General features: G+C 47.9%; 3 protein-coding genes across 3 annotated transcripts; 2 read left to right on the forward strand and 1 right to left on the reverse strand.

Annotated features, from left to right (window-relative positions):
* The first annotated feature begins 5,289 nt into the window (after nt 1-5,289).
* Nucleotides 5,290-7,549, forward strand: LOC125515563 (nicotinate N-methyltransferase 1-like). Its single transcript, XM_048681055.1, has 3 exons — nt 5,290-6,091; nt 6,951-7,015; nt 7,111-7,549. The coding sequence occupies exons 1-3, from the start codon at nt 5,305-5,307 to the stop codon at nt 7,408-7,410; spliced, it is 1,152 nt and encodes a 383-aa protein (XP_048537012.1). The 5' UTR covers nt 5,290-5,304; the 3' UTR covers nt 7,411-7,549.
* Nucleotides 7,550-8,655: 1,106 nt separating this feature from the next.
* Nucleotides 8,656-10,736, reverse strand: LOC125515564. The gene is made up of 4 exons (XM_048681056.1): nt 10,576-10,736; nt 10,400-10,477; nt 9,488-9,580; nt 8,656-8,904 (listed from the first exon to the last, which is right to left on the reverse strand). The coding sequence occupies exons 1-4, from the start codon at nt 10,576-10,578 to the stop codon at nt 8,800-8,802; spliced, it is 279 nt and encodes a 92-aa protein (XP_048537013.1). The 5' UTR covers nt 10,579-10,736; the 3' UTR covers nt 8,656-8,799.
* Nucleotides 10,737-13,108: 2,372 nt separating this feature from the next.
* On the forward strand, nt 13,109-19,260 carry LOC125515565 (FHA domain-containing protein DDL-like). The gene is made up of 11 exons (XM_048681057.1): nt 13,109-13,226; nt 14,008-14,971; nt 15,367-15,398; nt 16,062-16,128; nt 16,305-16,362; nt 16,544-16,636; nt 18,276-18,390; nt 18,473-18,520; nt 18,615-18,660; nt 18,766-18,836; nt 18,967-19,260. Exons 2-11 carry the CDS (start codon nt 14,015-14,017, stop codon nt 19,004-19,006), a joined length of 1,527 nt encoding a protein of 508 aa, XP_048537014.1. The 5' UTR covers nt 13,109-13,226; nt 14,008-14,014; the 3' UTR covers nt 19,007-19,260.
* Nucleotides 19,261-19,926: the final 666 nt, after the last annotated feature.

The raw sequence follows: 19,926 nt of genomic DNA on the forward strand, positions 1-19,926 counted from the left end.
GATCATAATCAACTGGTGGAGCAACATGTGTCCGAACAAAGACGCAAGACTCCAAAACATCTTGAGAAATCACCACTCACACGCCTATATTGGCTCATCCAATCAAAACTCAAATAAGATGCTAACACCCTCACCCGAAAGTAGAATTTCAAATTAACACTCTCAACAAAAAAGAAAACGACGCACATACACCAACACCGCTAGATCTCGCATGAAGGCTAAATCGTGACTTTTCACCTGGAGATAACAACCTCCATGTCAATCATCCATGTCGTCATCGACCACTCATCCCTCTCACACATAGCCGGCCAAAGGAGAATGAGTTGGAAGAAAAGATGACATCACGTCTCTTCCGAGCGCTATGCCGCTATCCCATCACCAATCAAACTCATTGATTTTTCTAAAAATATATGTAATTTTAGTCATACTCATAATCATTACAAATACTCTTTTCGATCCAAAAAAAGCGCCATGGATTTAATTCAGTTTTAGTTTAAATTTGAATTAAAGCACTACACCTTTTTTTAGATCGGAGGGAGTACATTGTTTTTTTTTAGAACGAAGGCTCAAGGGAAGCCCGACTTTGAATTAACAAAGCCATCAACCGGCCAGGATTACACAAGGCCACCAAGCAAGAGCGACCGAAAGATACAAGGGAGCTGACTGAGCAGCTTACAACGCAACGCACACTACTGCACACAAAGGAAGGGGCATGAAAGATCTGCAAGTAATGTCGAAGCCTGCTGCACATCAACACCAAGAGCAGGAAAGAAGAGTAACCTCGGGGATCAGCCCAAGGCCTGCAAGCACTGAGAGCAGCCGGATCATGGGATTGGGACCCCGCAACCTGTCTTCCAACGCCGAAGAAGACCCCAATCTTCTCGCCTAGACTCGAAGGCGCCGCACCGTCGGGTCGTTGGGCGCTCACCTGAGAGCACGGACATGTGCCGGTCGTAACCCAGAACAAGCATAGCTCACGGTTCTCACCACGCCGTAGGCTCACACCACTAGCTGCACTGCCACCCGCCCGAGCATCGAGAACAGAAGGAAAGCCGCTGGGGGGATTGTCGAAGAAACCAGCTGCAAAGACCCAGGGGCGAAGCTTGGAGAAGCCTCTGCTTGGACTCGCAGCCAACGGGCACTCTCCTACCTCGGCGCCACTCACCCGGAGAACCAGACGACCCAAGGCGGCGCCTCCAAGGAGGGAACGACGCGCAGGGCGCCGCCACCACCCAACCCGAGACGAGTTTTGGGTTTTCACCCGGAATCTGGGACGGGGATGGATAGGGGAGTCCTCGGCGGTGCCTCGAAGGAGAAAGGCGATGCGCGCACGCGCCATCACCGCCGTGGTTGGAGAGCCTCCCAAGGGTTTCCCCCGGACTCAGACTATGCCACCAGCACACCGCCGGCACCGGAACTGACAGCCAAAGCTGCAGAGCGGACAACCGGAGGGGAGGAGTGAGCAGAGGAGGAGAAAACAGCCCGACCTTCAGATCTGGATCGGAAGAAATCCGCGCCACGACCACGACCACCCCCCGCCGGCTCCACGCCGCCCGAGCAGCCGAGGAGGCCGGCCGCCATATCCCGCGCACGCCGCCTGTTGCAGAGGCCGCGCCGCCTCGCCGACCAGGGCCGCCGCCCCGGAGTCCGTGGTCCTTCGCGAGGGGAACGAAGCGACGAGGGACCTCGCCGCCACCTTCATCGGCAGCCGCCGCGGCTTGCCGGGCGTCCCTCGGGTGGCGGCAAGGGAAGGGGATGCTGGAGGGGGTGGCGGCGCCGGGGGGAAACCCTAGTCGCCCCCGGGTCGCCCGCGGGGGGCGACACGGGAGTACATTGTTTTGGATCTAACATCCAAAAAGATTAAAAAGTATTCTCTTCATAAACAAATATAAGACGTTTTAGATCACTAAGTAGTGACCTTAAACTGTCTTATATTTGTTTACAAAGATAGTAACTCTTACGAGTAAGAATTACAATAATATCTATTGTAGATTTTGCTACATGGTATCAATCTCTGCAAAATGAAATACTCTCAAAACTTCAGTAAAGAGACTGCAATTAGATTGAGGTGACGATAATGTCACTCGTTCACCTGCACAAACTTTGATTACCAATAAAAGTTTCTAAAAGTCGCCCAATTAAAAAGATGATAAGTCTTGAGCGACAAACATATACTTATGCCAGGAAAGATCTCATAAAAGTGCAGATCGTCGAATCACAAAATTTTCATCATAATACTAAAGATTTTTTTAACTCCACACAAAATAATACCCATTGATGAAGAGGCCAGAATGGACATCCGCACATGGCCTCCAAATCACCGGGTACTAGAAAAAATCCCAACAAAGTCAGATCATTAGTTCTGTATACGGAGAGCTCAAACATCCCAACAATTGCCCATGCCGGACTGGCCGATAGCCCTGTTTTGTCAATCGCTCACATGGACATGTCCGGTCACATCTTTTCGATAAATGATGAATTTTATTGGCATAAAATAAAACATCAAGAGGAAACAAACATCATGAGCACACGTCCGGCCTATGCATAAATAAGATACACACAGTCAGCATCAACATACTGACAGCTAGCGAAGTCATATAAAACCAAAGCTATGTGTAGGCGAGAAAAAAAATCCCAAGAAGATCAGATCCTTGATCGACAAACTATAGCAACAATTATATCCGGGCCAATCATCTTATGACACCACACAGACAACAATGTTCTTCAACAACAATAGCTTCATTTCCTTGGCAAAAACTATTATGGCATGTTAATACTCTGGACCGTGGTTATATATGGCGGGCAAGGAATGGACAGAATATTTGGAGGAGACATTCAACTTACTATGAGATGCATGTGGTAAATTCATCAATCTAAAAAAAAAAATCATTGTCCAGTCTTACAAAGTTGCTCGTAGACGTAGGATGCGCGTGCATGTATTCATAGTGGTAAGTCTATCTGTGTATACAACCATCTTTGATGCTACTATATTAAAAAATTAGTATCGATGATTCCCCTCTAAATCAAAATAAATAAATAATTGGTGACCAAATCCGATTTGATGGTCATATGAGATGACGTGCTGCCACGGGCATTCCCCTCAACTCGCATACTCTACATCCTACTCCTCTCCGGCTCTCCCTAAGCACGCTGCCATGCCGCCCTGAGATTTATCAGTCTCACATGTCATTGTCGTGGAGGGACTAAGAACAACTCTAGCAGACCCTATAAAAATTTAACCCGCAAAATGTGTTTGCGATTCCACGAAGATCGTGTTTACGGGTCAAAAACTAGCGTGACTGAATAGAACCCGTATCTAAACCTGCATAATTTGAAAAAACATTTTCGCAGGAGAAATTGCACAAACATAATTCATCATATAATGCATAGTTCATCACATGATCAACAAACTACAAGCATAGTTATACAACATACTACGCTAAACTAGTACTAGAGGGGTCGGATCTGACGGCGGCGAGGTCGCGGCAAATGTCAATCCTCCTCGCCGGAGCTGCACAGGTCGACGTACTTCGCCTCCTGCTCCGCGCGGATGCGGTGCCACTCCTTGGCGGCGAGGTTGGCGGCGACCGCCTCCCGCCACTGGAGGGCTTCGAGCTCCTCGGCGTGGCGCTGGCGCTCCGCCTCCTCGCGCACGCTCCGCTTGGCGATGGCGGCCGCAATGGCGTCGAAGTCGGCGACGTAGTCTTCCGGCCCGATAACTCCGCGGCGGCCGAGCGGAGCGGGCTCCTCCTTCACGGGGATGAAGGCGAATGCGTCCGGCTCCTCCTCGTCCTCCGACCACTTCCTCTTCACGGGGAGAAGGCCCGCGCCGGAGGAGGAGCTCCCGGCGTACGAGGACCTCGCGGAGGAGAAGGACGCGCGCCGGCGGTCTTACTCCGCCGTCTCGCTCCGCTGGAAGCTCGCCGGCGGCGACAGGCCGCGGTTGGTCCACTTCCGGGCCCCGCGCTTTCGCGCGCCGTCGGACTGGACGCGCCGCTCGCGCTCCGGGTCCCTTCCGCCGTCGGATCTGCTGCCGGAGCCGCGTCCGGAGCTCCACATTCGGCCCCACATGGCGGCTGGAGGTCGCCGGCAGCGAGAAATGTGGAGAGGGGGAAGGGGAATCACGTGGCTCGGCGGCGGCGGGGGGGTAGGGTTTGGACCCGCAAACGAGTCGCGGAACCGCAGTTATAGTGGTCGGGGCGTGCGGTTTGCGGGCCGCGGCAAAAAAAATTTGCGGGCCGGGCGAGTATGCGGGCTTTGTTCTGGATGGAAAAATGGGCCGAGCCCGCATACTCGCCGAAATTTTGCGGATTTACGTGTTTTGCGGGGTCTGCTAGAGTTGCTCTAACCCTATGGTACGGTAAGCAGCGTGCACCTACATAGGCGATAGATGTGGTGCCGCACCGCTGGGCTCGCTCACTTTCCCACCGCTCCACCTCATTGAAAATGTCGTCGCCACAGTCGCCGGCAGTCAAGCCTGCCACCGCCACGGATATGTCCCAAGTATATAGAATTTTTTTATAAGTTCAAATTTAATTATGTGTATAAAGAAAGCTATTTAGATCTACAATACAAAAAGATATAAAACTGCATCTTATGGTGAATCTAATGAGGTCCTGGTTTATTGCTTTTTTCGTATTTTGTGTTAAAATTTCATATATTTAACTGATAAAATATTAATGCATGTCATGAAGAAATTATATCATTAGGTTCATATTTCAACATAGTTTTTGGGATACTATTTTTTGTGACATGCATCAACATTTTGTTAATTAAATCCATGGTCAAAATTTGTCACAAAATACTAAAGGGGCCAACAAACCACAACGGGGTAGTATATATATGGCATTCTATATGTAAATGTATTTCTTCACAAACTTTATCGAATTTCATAAGGTCTGACTTAAAAAAACTATATGCACCACGTTATGAAACGGAGAAGTAATAGTAGGTTAAATTTATTAAACTAACCATTCATCGAAAAAGATTAAACTAACCATCGCACGAGATAACGAAGCCATCTCGAAAGCAACCACTATAAAATAGTATCGGCGAATCCCCTCAAATCAAAATATAAAAAAAAACATTGGTGAACGGATCCGATTTGATGGCCACATGAGGTGACGTGCCGCCACGCGGTCATCCCCCGAACTCGCACTCTCTCCACCGTACCCCTCTCCCTCTCCACGCTGCCATGCGGCCCCGGTGGTTTGTCGGCCCCACATATCATTCTCTGGGAGGGACCACCCTGTGGTACTGGCGGCAACGTGTACCTATATAGCCGAGAGATGTGGCGCTGCAGGGATGGACCGGACGGCACTCGCTCACTCCCACCACTCCACCTCATCGAAAATGTCGTTGACGCCGACCCAGCCGCCGGCAGCCGAGCCCGCCACCGCGGAGATGTCGCCGCCGGAGGCGCGGCTGGCGATGATGGAGCTGGCCAACATGATCGCCGTCCCGATGGCGCTGACGGCCGTCATCCGGCTGGGCGTGCCGGCCGCGGTGTGGGCGGGCGGCGCCAACGCGCCGCTCTCGGCCGCGCAGCTGCTCCCGCCGGGCCACCCGGACCCCTCCGTCCTCGAGCGGCTCCTCCGCCTGCTCGCCTCCCGCGGCGTCTTCTCCGAGCACGCAGCCGACGGCCGCCCGGAGCGCCGGTACGCGCTGACGGCCGTGGGGCGCACCCTGGTGCCCTCGGGGCCCTCCGGCGCGTCGTACGCCGACTACGTGCTGCAGCACCACCAGGACGCGCTGGTGCTGGCGTGGCCGCGTCTCCACGAGGCCGTGCTCGACCCCGCCGGGCCCGAGCCCTTCGCGCGCGCCCACGCCGGCGTCCCCGCCTACGCCTACTACGGCCAGGACCGGGGCGCGAACGAGGTGATGCTCCGCGCCATGACCGGCGTGTCGGAGCCGTTCATGGAGGCGCTGCTGGACGGGTACGAGGGCGGGTTCGAGGGCGTGGCCACGCTGGTCGACGTCGGCGGCAGCTCCGGCGCCTGCCTGGAGATGATCATGCGCCGGGTGCCCACCATCCGGGAGGGCGTCAACTTCGACCTGCCCGACGTCGTCGCCGCCGCGCCCACCATCGCCGGTGAGACCATCAATCCCCCAACCCCCTACCTACTCATACGGATTATTCCTAAGACATTTCTGATCGATCTCCAAACAAATCGGCACACCAACTGGAAATGACAATGACACGATCGGTCGATCCATCACAAGAAGAATGCCTCCCCACCAACCAGCCGACCAGGGCAGACATGACACACGTGAGTCACGAGATTGTGTTTCTAGTAGCGTACCCCAGCAGATCGTGGATTTACCACCACCACACACAGAGATAATCTAAAGAAACAGATGTTGTTTTCGGCATTGGCATCAGCAGACGTGCACTCAGAAATGTTGATAACGAGGTTTCAGAGTGCACTTATTAGGGTAAACTATGCAGAATGCACTCTTGCCCATGCTGGCTTGAGAATTTTTTACCTCGCCAGAGTTGAGCAGCAGACGTGCTGGGTTTTCGGGCAGTTCTTGTCCCTACCTATCCTGCTAAAAATGAAATGGTAGGCACAGTTTTTTGGTTAGTTGGATTTGTAGCGCACTTGTGGTAAATTATGCATTCCTTGCCTATATTGGGTTCAGAAGTTTTTACCTGTTCGGAGTTCAGAGTGTCGACGTCAACAGTAGATGAGTTTGATAGTGAGGTTGGTTTCAGAGCACACTTGTGGTAAACTATGCTGCCCTTGCCATACTGGCTTCAGAAAAATTCACATGTTCAGAGTTCAGTGTGATTGTGCTGGTCACATGAAGCAACCCCATCTCTCCAGATTTTCAGTCCATTTTGTCCCTACCTAACCTGCTAAAGTACTACTCTACGTATTTAAATTCGCTGTATCAAGACATACACATTTCTTAATAACAATGGTGACGCCTGCGAATTAAAAATGCAGGAGTGAAGCATGTGGGTGGAGACATGTTCAAGTCCATCCCCTCCGGCGACGCCATCTTCATGAAGGTGCGTATCACGCTGTGAAATTCAGACAGCCCGGTCACATTTGCCGAAATCAAACAAGATTTCATCTGATCCGCATCTTGTTTTCCTTCCTCCAGTGGGTTCTCACGACGTGGACCAACGACGAGTGCACGGCGATCCTCAAGAAATGCCACGAGGCGCTGCCGGAGGGCGGGAAGCTCATCGCGTGCGAGCCCGTGGTGCCGGAGACGACGGACGCCAGCACGAGGACGAGGGCGCTGCTGGAGAACGACATCTTCGTCATGACCACCTACCGGACCCAGGGGAGGGAACGGGCCGAGGAGGAGTTCCGGCAGCTCGGCCTCACCGCCGGCTTCACCAGCTTCCGGGCCCTCTACCTGGATCCGTTCTACGCGGTTCTCGAGTATGTCAAGTGATTAGTTGGCTTAGTTCACCTCTCTACCCAATTTGTTTACTCCCATGTAACAAAAACTGAACAAGGAGGTCAGGTGTATGACTCCCTGTTAGGTTGGAAATGCATTTTGAGTTCTGCAACAACCTCATCTCTTCGAATCATTCTAAGTGCACCTATATATACAATTTGCGAGTAATTGCATATATAGCACCATCACTACAACGTACAGTACAGTCAGGACACATAGCTAACAGATTAGAATACATGCACACATAAACTATATTGAAAGGGAGCTGTGGAGTACATTCTTACAACAACTATTCTTAGATGGACCATCTATTGGCAAGTTGCCTAAATTTTCTTTTGTGTCAGTCATTTTTCCTTAAATAAACATAACTAAAAAACAAAAACCATGTAAAGACATAAGACATAAACTAAAATAAAAGCAGATGCTATCTCAAGATAGAGTGAATTAAGAGCATTACTTCCAACTCGAAAAAGGAATTAAAGGCATTGGTATTACCCTAAAATTAAAGGCATTGGTATTACTTCCAACTCAACTCATCCATTTATATGTATATATCCCTCACTCCAGAGGTGGGACTGATGCAAACAACATAACATCTCTAACTCCAAGTCTCTAACATTGCTACTAGGAGTAAGATGTCATTTTTCAGCTTATTGTTGTGCTAAGCCCCCATCCTGTCGGCTTAGGGAGAGTGCAATCCATCATGTCATACTCCTCGACAAAACAATATGAATCTTGCAAACCTCAGAAAAATAAAATGGCACCCTTGTCACCCGTTTGTGCTTGGGTTTGTGGGATAGCTTTGATGTTGCTATATATCTTTGTCGCATGATTCAGGCAGGGGCATGGGTGGCAATTCCCCGTACTAGACTACCTGTTCTAAACAGAACTATCACAGATATGTGACAATTCAGGCAACCAAATCCCAATGGAAACAGAAATATTTGCTCAACCAGATTACATGTCCTGGCTGTAGAAATCAAAAAACTTGCAAACAAACTGCAACCACCGAGGAGGGACATGCTAGCTGAATTTGAGATATTCACCATGTCCACCGCCCCAGCAGGCAGAGAGACACGACACACGAAACCTAGAGGAAGAGAAGAGACAGGACGGGGCTTACTTGGACCCAACATACTTGAGTATGTCAAGTGATCTTTGACTTGGATCACTTCTCTATTACCAATGGTGGTAAGCATTTGAGTAATATCACAACACATGCATATACATAACCTATGCTGAAAGCGGAAACGCGGGAATATTTTAGCAATCCCTTGCCCAAATATACAATCTTACATTAATTATTTCTCGGTTACGACACAATCACAAATACAAATAGTGAGAGTTGTTCACATAAGTCAAACCGGGCGACCGTTACATGTTCTAATCATCTTTCTTCATTTCTGTGGTAGCACTCTGGGGTTCCACCAGAGGATTTGCACTTGCAACATGAGGATTTGCTACTGGTTTTGATTCACCCGCCACACCCTACAAAGAAAGAGAGCACTGTAAATTTAAAAGGACTTAACAGGCTAAGCTCTAAGGTAACTGCTACTGGAAATCAATAAGCTTAATGGAGTGTTTGGTTAGGCTCAACTCTGGCTTTTGGATTTTGGCTTATAAGCCAAAACAAAGCAACTATTTATGTGCTTCTGGCTTCCACATAAATAGGTTTTCTTTTGGCTTATATAAGCCAAAATCGAAAATCAAAGTTAAGCCTAAACAAGCTAACAGCTGGACCATTTATGCTCCATAGACCGTTGCGAGATTATCATGTAGCTAAGGAAGCAAAGGATGGGTGCAGTTTAGCTGCTACAGTATCTGTCGACTTTTGGTACGATGCTGTGTGAAAGAAATGTATTTGGCTGTACCTTTTTTTTTAATTTTCAAGGGGGGAGTTTCCCACCTGAATCTGCCATATATTTTGGGACCAAAAGCCCAGATAAGTAGCATGCACAGCGAGGATAAACTAGGAAAGAATGCATAATCTGGACGACCAAACGGTAAGCAGGAATCTAGATTTTACACAAGCATAAGGGCAGGAAAGAGTAACATCAGCAGTGAGGCTTACTTCAGTCTTGTTTGCTGCAGGCTTGAACGGGCAGGCAGCTGGGACTCTCTCGGGCCTCCTGTATTCCCATCCAAGCATGCGATAAACCTTGCTCTGCGACAGGCATTCGAACCATGGGTCAGTGTTCATAAAACAGGGAACACACAGTTACAAGCATACTCACTTAAGAGTAACAGAAACACATATACTTTTTTCCAGACAATCTCAATATGAGAACGGAAACAACTATCATCAAGAGTAACAGCAGCATGCCAATTTTTTCAGGTAATAATACATCAAACAATCATCCTTGGATATAAAGGCGCGCATCACTTGGCAGAGAAACAATCAACACATCAGTAGAGATCAAACTGATGCATCTCAAGCGACGCAGACACAATTCAACTCTAACAACCCTCGAGGCCTCGAGGAACACTACGCATCTCACAGTCTCAGCAATTTGATGACCCCTGCCACCACGATAATTCTCATGGCCACTTTGTTGTTTTTTTTTGTACAATGCATCCCATTTGATTTGAGTTTATGTGATAGCTTCGTTGCTGCTAGCTATGTTAGTTAGACGCATGATAAAATCCATTCATCTCACTGCCACAGAGCTAGGTGTATCATGTACTTCCTCCGTCCCATAATATAAGAACGTTTTTGACACAAGTGTGGTGTTAAAAACGTTCTTATATTTTGGGACAGAGGGAGTATGTATCACCCAGCGCAATCTCGCAGCCGGTGAAGCACATCAGGCTTTGCTGAAACAGGAGCCAGCCAGTTCAAGACGGCCTGACCGACCACCTACGCGCGCTGCTGCTGCTGCCACCACGAATCCGAGAATCCGGATGAATCGGTGGCACCAGATTCGACACCGGCCGGCGCAGGCGGGCGGAGCGGGGAAGGAAGGGAAGGGGGCGGGGGGCTTACGAGGAGGAGGTCGAAGAGGTAGGGGAGCGCGTTGACGAAGGGGATGAGGAAGAGCGGGATCAGGCACGCCACGCACACCTAGCATCAGCAGCAGATGAAATCAGTCAGTCAGATCGGAGCGGAACCGGCGCCAGAGAATTCGCGCGCGGATCGGCGGCGACCGCAACGGGACTCACCATGGCTTCGTCGGGGCGGGAGGGCGGAGGAAGCAGTGAGTCGTCTCGATTTTGACCGGATCGGGGTCGGCTCGGTTGGTCTGAGGAAGAAGAAGACGGAGAAGGGTGGGTGGGGTGGGGGGAGGAGTCAGCGGCGCGTGCGCGTCGGCCTTGTTCGTTCGTTCGGCGCCGCTAGGGGGCCCGTGGCCCAGGAAGTGTTGTTCGTCTTCTGCTGTGAGAAAACGAGCGTCTCCATGACTCATGATACTATTTCACCCAAAACGATTTACAAATAGTATGCTACTCCCACCGTCTCATGATAATGTCAAAAACGCTTTTTATATTATGAGACGAAGAAAGTATATTTCAGTGAAATATCGCAACTATGAAAAAAAAATCAAAATAGCTAGCCCTCATTATAATTCGATCGTTTCTTTCATCATCAACAAATAGGCAACACGATATATTTTAATTTTATAAGCACTAAGCATGTTTAGCCCTCCCTCCTCCTCCCAAAAAAAAGTAAGGACACCATATAATCAGATTCCGTGTAAACAAATTGTACCATTAAGTTTACGATCAATTACGCTTACCCCCGTCTACCCGAGCCCTTGGTTCCACTTCGTCCTCGTCCCGCTCCGCTCCGCTCTCTCCCCCTCCCCACTACCACCACCACCAGCCTAAATCATCCAGCGAGCAGCAGGGCTAGAACTTCCACCTTCCTTTGAACTACCTCTGGGATTATTTCGCGAGCCGCCGAGCAGGGGGAGCAACACCGGCCACCGATCTGCTCCACAACGCCACTGGGGTGGGAGCATCCAGGTTCTTCTTTCCACGTCGTCGTCCTCCCCCAACATCAGCCCTTCTCAAGATCTCAATGTGCCCTTCCTCCGGCCCCCTTTCCTCACACCTCCATTAAAACCATGGTTAGACTTCTTTTTCATTGTTTTCTTGTTGATTTGTTGATGATCCAGCAAGTAATTGCAGTTCATGATGTCGTTTTTACATGGATTGTGCCTGCTCTGCGCGCATGCATTGATTTATAATGTTAGTCATTTGTAAATTATTATTGACGCACATTTGGAATTGGACATAGCGAGCAATGGTTCTTCAAGATGTTGCCTTGAAGCAATAGTAAGAAGGGGCAACTGTAGCAAACAAAACACCCGTGTGTAACGTGATACCTAGCCTGAACTAAATAGAACAAAAAGTTGTCTGCTAAATCTCAATTCCCTCTGTGATCTAATAATGCTACCATTATATATCTAGTTCATGACTCATGATCTGGCCCGATGTGGAATCTATAAGTTCCGACGCTACGTGAGGTGGGTTGATGCTCAAGCATCCATACAGCTTCATCATTTCATCCCTTGGAATCCAGTAATCTTCTCACAACTTGTTATCCATACCATTCCCAATTCTTCTAATTAGTCCTTGTTTGAGAACGTCTCTTGTTCTACAATTGCCATCCATATTTTGATTTGGGTGTGTTCCCAACTCAGCTTGCAACAAAGAAGTGTTAGGAAAATAGCCGGTCTTCAAAATTAGATCACTCAAAGACTCCAGGTTTTGTAGTATGTGCCAGACCTACCTTGCTAGCAAAGATAAATTAAAGAGTTCAAAGTCTTTAAACCATAGGCCTCCCATGCCTTTGAGTTGTGTCGTGTCCTTTCATGATACCCAGTGTGATTTTCGCAGACCATCTCTACTTCCCCACCAAAATTTTCAGATTAGCATGTTTAGTTTCTCACGTAGACCCTTGGGGAGTTTGAAGCAAAGACATAGGGTAAACTCGCAGAGCTTGGGCTACGACCTTGAGCAAAACTGCTTTACCAGCCATTGACATGGTTCACTCAATCCGTCACTAGACCATGCTCCAAAGGCGGTCCTTTAAATATTTGAACGCCCCATTCTACGATGACCCCACATCAGATGGCATCCCAAGATATTTTTCATTCAACGTCTCATTCGGAATTTGTAGCAAGCCTTTTATCTCTGTTATAATATTTTGAACCCCTTTATTGAAATAGATTGATGACTTGTGAAAATTTATCTGTTGCCCCGTAGATTGTAGCCATGCAGTCCAGTAAAGCATCCAACCCCTGGTGCACCTCTGGTACTCCCACACCATTAACCTTAAAGAGCAACATGTTGTCATCTGCGAATAAAAGATGGTTTATCTGTGGGGTCAACGGGGCTATCTGTGGAGCACAAAGATTGGATGACCCACTTTTTTTTGGGATGGGATAGTGTACAAATTCCTTTTTTTTTAGAATGGTGCACAAATTCCTTGTTTTTCTAGAATACAAATTCCTTGTTTTTTTTTTCTTTTAGACAGGAGAGGAAAAGGTCGGCGTAGCCTGTGCCCGGCCCAAACAAAACATGGAGCTCCCGGGCCGAATCCGCTGCCCGTCGTGCTACTAGGCCCTTCCTTCCCTCCCCCCCCCCACCCTCGCTCCACCCCGTACATCCGCTCCCGCGCCCCCTCGTGCTCCTCTCCCACGGCGCCTCCTCCCCCCCCCCCCCCCCCCCCCCGCCCCCCCCCCCCGCCCCCCCCCCCCCCCCCCCCCCCCCCCCCCCCCTCTCTCCCCGTTTCATCTTCACCGAGTCCAGCAGCTCGTCGAGCGCGCGGCGGCGGCGGCGGCGGAACCCCGGCGGAGACGGCACCCGAGGTAAGCTTCTACGCGTCCCCGCACCCTCGCTCCACCCCGTACATCCGCTCCCGCGCCCCCTCGTGCTCCTCTCCCACGGCGCCTCCTCCCTCCCCTCCCACCCACCAGCGGCCCCCTCCCATGGCGCGCGCCCCCCTACGTCCCCATACATCGCCCCATGGCGGCCCCTCCCGCCTCATTCCCTCCACCCGTGGCGCCGCCTCGTCTCTGCCGTGGCCTCCTCTCGCTGGCCTTCTCCCTCCCCGCTCTGAACCCTAGAACGGCACGGTCAGCAGTGTCCCGAATCCTAACCGGTTCTCTTCCTAACTCATGTATGTTCATTTGCGCTCTCTGCTTAACTAGATTGCTGCTGAGTTTTCTCATGCTCTGTTTATAATCATGTGTAGCTGGATGGTGGTCGAAACTCGAAACTGAACAAAGCACAGATTTTTTATGCTCATCGACACACACACACCCACACATTGGGGAAAGCAAGTCTGTGCTTGCAGCACTGTCAGTAGTTTGAGTCCATCGCTGAGTGTCTAATTTTAATTGTATTAATGTTGAGCTTGCTAGGATTTCAGCTTTGTGCTGGAAATATATTTTGCAGAAGGCTTTTATCCGCTACAGCATGCTGTTTTAAGGCAAATTTTGATTTGAGATATCGGATTTTTAGCGTGTCATAAGTTAGCACCTGCCACCTGTCCCTTGGATCATCCCTGGGTCTCCCACTGCTGCGATTCATGAACTCCCATGGTTTCTCCATTATTCCTCCTTCTGAATTGATTTTTTGATACTTCAGGTGAGGAATGGCTTCTACTGTGGACCGGAGGGATCAATCCTCCCGGAGGTCGGGGCACACGAGGTCTCGTTCTCCAGCGAGGGAGCGTGTGTCGCCTCCACGCAAGCAGAGCCCGCCAGCTCGGAGGGAGAGGTCACGGCCTGAGAGGACTGGCTCGCCTAGGAGGTCAGGGCACACAAGGTCCCGTTCTCCGGCCAGGGAGCGCGTGTCGCCTCCACGCAAGCACAGCCCGTCAGCTCGGAGGGAGAGGTCACATGCTGAGAGAAGTGGCTCACCTAGGAGGCGGTCCCCTGTTAAGGCTAGCCTTTCACATAGGGAGAGGTCGCCACAGAGAGAGAAGGTGAAGGAACGGGTGAGGTCGCCGAAACATGCACGGTCGCCGTCACCTGCTGGGAAACGGGAGTCTCGGTCGCTCTCACCGCGCTCCAAGCGACTAAGGAGAGCTCAGGCTGAGCGGGAAGGGGCAGATGTAACTGAGGGTGACCGTCGGAGACCTCCCAGTAGTGAAGACCGGGGCACGCGGAAGCACAGGGAGCGTGATGAGGGGAGGGATGCGTCAAGGGATAGGAAGGTGGAGCTAAAAGATGATAGGAGTGCCTTCACAGGTAGAAGACTGGATGATGATAATGATGGAAGGGGCCACTCAAGAGATAGAAGAACTGACAGGGATGATCGGTCAGGTGCTTCGAGAGAGGCACGATCAGGCCGGGACGACGACAGACATGATTCAAGAGGGAAAAGGTCGGATCCAGACCGAAAAGGTGGTTTCAGGGAGCAAAGAACAGATCAAAGTCCCAGAAGGGATTCCGTGCGAGATAGAATGGCAGACCGGGATGAGAACAATGGTGGATCAGGACGATCATCTAGGCGTGGCCGATCAGGGTCTCCAGAAGAGCATAGACATAGGGGCAGACATGAATCTCACACATCACCACGGGCATCCAGAAGTGCAGCACATCGTGAGGTGTGTGGTGACACCCAACCCTTTTCCTCATATCTCTCCATAATTCCGTATGTTACTTGGCTCCCTGTCTACGTTTATTGCATGTATGTTCCTTGTTGCTGCCCAATATCTAATAAGCTCCACGCCTCCACCTAAATGAATAGGATGCCAGAAAATCATTTCATACCTTGGAATATCAATTGGACGCTGTGCAACTTGTGTAACCAGTAGCTCACACTTCATTATACATACCATACACTAAACATGACCCATTTGAACCCTCTCGTCTGCAAATCTGTTGGATATAATTAGTAGTCATATACCATCTCAATTTTAAACTTATATGGTACTTTCATGTTGCTATTTTACCATGGCGTGTAGACTTCAGTCTGAAAGTTGTTTTTGATCTGTTTCAGGATACAAGCTCTAGACTGGATGTAGCATCCCGGTGAGTGTTCAAAACTCTTGCCTTATGGCCATTTTATATTCTCAAAAGAAGCTCTGTTTATTACAATTTTCTGTTTGTTGATATAGGCATATACATTATTTGTTGATATAGGCATATACATTAAGGGAAATTATATATCGTTATAATGATTAATTATGATCTGTATTAAGTTGGTCCTGTACCTGAACTCTAATGTGTTGTCGAGTGACATGAAGATTTATGCCGTACTATGGTGGCAGATGCAAATTTGGTCCTTTGCATGGCAAAAGAAGGATCTCTCCAATTTTATAAACATGTTTGTTTGTCAAGCATCTTCCCCTGTCAAGTGAATACACATACTTATAGTTGGTCATTATCATTCTTTTTGAAAACCATCTCAATTGGGATCACCTTAATTGCTTGTGACTTTCTTCTATATTGTGAAAGCAATCATGCACCATGTTTTCTTTCTTACTGGTCAAGTACGTTGGGTTGGTTCTTCTCTGCTGGGTCGCTATGTTTATGCCATATTTCTGAATCATTTATGTTCTACTCGAGGGTTCTATATTACTAGAGTGTCTTGTTGGTTCTTATGTGTTTGAAGCATGCTATTTTGCTTTAACCAATGTTCTTTCTGCTATGCATTTTTTGTCTGCAATTATTAACCTAAACTGTTTTGGTCAGGAGTGGTGATGCTGATTCATTGGCAATGACGAATACTGCTGCAGAAGCTCTGGAGGTGAAAGAAAAGGTAGTCCACACACCATGATGGATATTGCATTAATGTCAATTCAATTATCTGAAGAATGTTCATATATGAGATGATTGTTGCTTTCTGGTAATGCTTGTCATAACAGCAGTTGTTTGTATTGTCTTTCTTTTTGTTTACTACACATTCTTACTTTAGCAAATGCATTTATTTTGCAGCAAAAACCATCATTTGAGTTGTCTGGAAAGCTTGCCGAGGAGACTAACAAAGTTGGAGGTGCTGATCGCAAGCATGTATATCTTGAATATTTATTTTTTGCATGACCAATGATCATAGACACCTACAGTTCCTATGATGGTTGTACAACCAATTAGAAAAGCTAACACCAGCTTTCCCATACGTGCACCGTTACTGTACAATCTCCAGAGCTGACAGTTTATTTCCTCTTCCTCTTCAGGTATAACTTTGTTGTATTCAGAACCTCCAGAGGCTCGCAAATCAGATATTAGATGGAGACTCTATGTATTCAAGGGCGGTGAAGCACTGAATGGTACTTATTCTTGGCTTGTTACTCTCCATATCCGAAGCTATTGTTTGCTTCATGTCATGCTATCCATCAATTTAATAGTTGTTACAAAGGAAATTGGAGAAACGGGATGTTTTTTTCCACATACGCCAACGGTAGTAATACAGTTATCTTCTTTGGCAGTCAATTCTCTATTTTTCGCCCCAGCATTGCGAAGAAAAGTGGGTTCAGTAGCAAGTACTCCCTCCGTCCCAAAATAAGCAACTCAACTTTGTACTAACATTGTACTAAAGTTAGTGCAAAGTCGAGTCACTTAATTTGGGACGGAGGGAGTATTAAGTGACTCAATGTGATAAAACAGGCCTTCATAAAAATACCATTTGTCCTTATCTCGGAAGTTTTAGACAAACATTTAATGGGGGACAAAGGCAGTAACCAGAAGTTCACTATGATATAGGCTTGTTTTGGATTAAAATCATCATTTCCTTTTTCTGGATAGTAAATAGGTCCCATGAGGTAACTATACGCTATACCAGTCAGATACAAACACTGAATTTGTGAAATATAAAGGATGTGTCGATTCAGGGTGCAAGTGGGACTAATAGCAAGTTGCCTGCTTCTGTCTGCCCCATCCTGTTTGTGTTATTGGGTCGTTTGTGGTAGCCCGCCAACTGGCACTGTCTACTAATCCCTCCATTCCTAAATATAAGACCTTTTACAGATTTCAATATGGACTACATACAGAGCAAAATGAGCACGTCTATATACATCCATATGTAGTTCGTATTGAAATCTCTAAAAGGGCTTATATTTAGGAACAGAGGGAGTACACAGCATCGACATACCTGCACAAGCCCATGTAGTCTTGCTAGTAGATATTTGTTCCTGCTAGGTACATGGTGTGTCTGTCCATACTTGATACACAAATAATTAAACATGAATCGATCAACAGGGTATGAAACACATAGTTAACAAAACTATCTCATAGTTCAGAATATTTTTTTTGGCTCATGCAGCAATGAATCGATATCAATACTTTTTATGATCAATGTCCCTGCTGCATCTGAACATGAATCAATCAGTGACACACACGATCAGCTGATCAGTTTATACTTTACAGCATCAGGTGTGTGTAGAGAAAAATCATTGTGTTCACTTATGTGCTGAGGTTTGAGTTTTCTGTAGAACGGAGAAGAGTCTCTGTTGCAGCAGGCCAGCAGCTGCTTGGTTTGACTGTCCAGGCAGACTATGCGGGATAACTGCGCAAAGATGTGGCTGAACGGGATGATTTGCAAGTCCCCACATACACCCGTGGCCATGGGCACCCGCACACTATGTTATCTGGCATGGTTATGTGGCGTGGTGGAGCGCTCGGCACCACTTACACGCTGATGCTTTATAAATGACTCGCTAGATTTGTTTTCAATTATAGTGATTCACTGGAGTCAATGGCAATAAGCAGGTTAATAAAGACATAGTGGTTCCTTAGTTAGTAATTTAATGTGCAATTTCAAATGGATGTTTAGCTCCCTAGTCTTTATAGAGGATTTCCTTAGCAAGGATGTAGGGTGCTGAACTGCTGAAGAACTGGCATGCTCTTCTTGATGGCATGATACTTGAGTTGCATGATGAATGTTTCTGATGATGCTACCTGATTGAACAGAACCGTTGTATGTTCATCGCATGAGCCACTACCTTTTTGGAAGGGAAAGGAGGATTGCAGACATCCCCACCGACCATCCCTCCTGCAGCAAGCAACACGCGGTTCTTCAATATAGGTAAGCCCAAGTGCCTAACACTCTTATCTGCGTATGTTGAGAAATCATACTCTGATCAAATGACCTTTTGCCTATTATTCAGACTTATAGAGAAGGAGCAACCAGATGGCATGATGTCAAAGCAAGTGAGGTACTTAGCAATTGTTGCACATAGCAGTATGTCAGTAATTGATCAGCATATGTTATTGAATGACGACTTTCCATATTTCTTCCTGGTTTGGTAGGCCTTATCTGATGGATCTTGGTAGTACCAATGGGACTTTCATCAATGTAAGTTTTCTAGACACATGTTTTCCACGTGATATCATTTCAACCTTGGTTTGATTTACACCACTTCCATTTTTTTTCTCTCTCAAACATGCTGTAATGCTACAGGAGGATCGCATTGAGTCCCACCGCTACTATGAACTCTTTGAAAGGGACAACATTAAGTTTGGCAACAGTAGGTATGGTCATGACAATCTAATAGTCTATTACTTATTATTTTCCTAGATCCTATTGTTTGAGCAACCTCTTGTCAACATAACCAGCCTTCCAAATTAGGGTGTGAATGAATGTTTCTTCCGTTGGTTGCAGCCGGGAGTACGTGTTGCTCCATGAGAACTCGACGGACTGACCGGAGGAGGGAGGCATATGTGGAGCGCGTCGTCGTCGGAGCTTTGCTTTTGAGCTGCCAGGGATAGTTGATGGACGGTTGAGATAACACTTTTGTTCTGTCGATGATGGTTCCTTCCTAGATGGATTCTTGTGGTCATTGAGTGGAGCTTTCTTTAGCTTGTAGCCATATACATACATGCATAGATTTTGTGATATCCGGATTTCTTTTCTGCTTGATTGCCGAGAGACTGATTGACTTTGCATTATCTGCTCTATGGTTGTTGCATTCACCTAAATGTTGTATTTTATCGTTCTTTTTTGAATCAGGAACTGGAAGTTATTCTGGTGAATGCAGCAGTCTTTTTTATTTTTAGGAATTCCACCCAAACTCTGAGGCCATCTTGACTCCAGGTTAATTTCGTGTAAAGAAAAAATCAATGACATAAGACTTAGATGCTCGCTCATCTCCTCTGCCCGCTATGGATGGAGCTCTCTGAGGCGTTGATGCCGTCCATGGCGGTTGGCGGCCGCTGTTCTACGAGGACGACGACGTCCATGGTGGGCGCATAGACGATGACATCCCAGTCTCCTCCCTCCTCCCTTTGGCGGTCCGTCATGCTTGGGCGCACGACGGACTGGCCCAACGCGGCCCAAGTCACATCAAGGAAGCCTTCCCTCGGATCTCTCACGTCCTGCGTCTGCTTCTGCTATCAACTTGATGACCAGTTCACCTCAAAAAAAAAAAACTTGATGACCAGTTAGTCGCCTCCCACCTTCTTCCCTCTTAATTTTATGATCCAGAGCCCACACTGATTAAGATACACTGATCCTACATACGTGGCCACCATTTCGTTGCCGGCACATACATCCATTTTTTCATACATTCTCTTTCATTTTTCAATTGGTGGTCGTACGTACTTGGTGCCTGCCATGATCATG

The sequence above is a fragment of the Triticum urartu genome, chromosome 6 (assembly GCF_003073215.2).
Source record: "Triticum urartu cultivar G1812 chromosome 6, Tu2.1, whole genome shotgun sequence".
Taxonomy (NCBI): domain Eukaryota; kingdom Viridiplantae; phylum Streptophyta; class Magnoliopsida; order Poales; family Poaceae; genus Triticum; species Triticum urartu.

Excerpts from the sequence above, each read along its gene's own strand:
- LOC125515563 (XM_048681055.1), top strand. The coding sequence starts at position 5,305 with ATGGACCGGACGGCACTCGCTCACTCCCACCACTCCACCTCATCGAAA. Across the intron at positions 6,092-6,950 it reads CGCCGCGCCCACCATCGCCG|GAGTGAAGCATGTGGGTGGA; the intron begins GTGAGACCATCA and ends TTAAAAATGCAG. Across the intron at positions 7,016-7,110 it reads GCGACGCCATCTTCATGAAG|TGGGTTCTCACGACGTGGAC; the intron begins GTGCGTATCACG and ends TCCTTCCTCCAG.
- LOC125515565 (XM_048681057.1), top strand. The coding sequence starts at position 14,015 with ATGGCTTCTACTGTGGACCGGAGGGATCAATCCTCCCGGAGGTCGGGG. Across the intron at positions 16,363-16,543 it reads GGAGACTAACAAAGTTGGAG|GTATAACTTTGTTGTATTCA; the intron begins GTGCTGATCGCA and ends CTTCCTCTTCAG. Across the intron at positions 16,637-18,275 it reads GGGCGGTGAAGCACTGAATG|AACCGTTGTATGTTCATCGC; the intron begins GTACTTATTCTT and ends CTGATTGAACAG.
- LOC125515564 (XM_048681056.1), bottom strand. Across the intron at positions 9,581-10,399 it reads ACCTCTTCGACCTCCTCCTC|AGCAAGGTTTATCGCATGCT; the intron begins GTAAGCCCCCCG and ends TGCCTGTCGCAG. Across the intron at positions 8,905-9,487 it reads CTGCAGCAAACAAGACTGAA|GGTGTGGCGGGTGAATCAAA; the intron begins GTAAGCCTCACT and ends CTTTCTTTGTAG.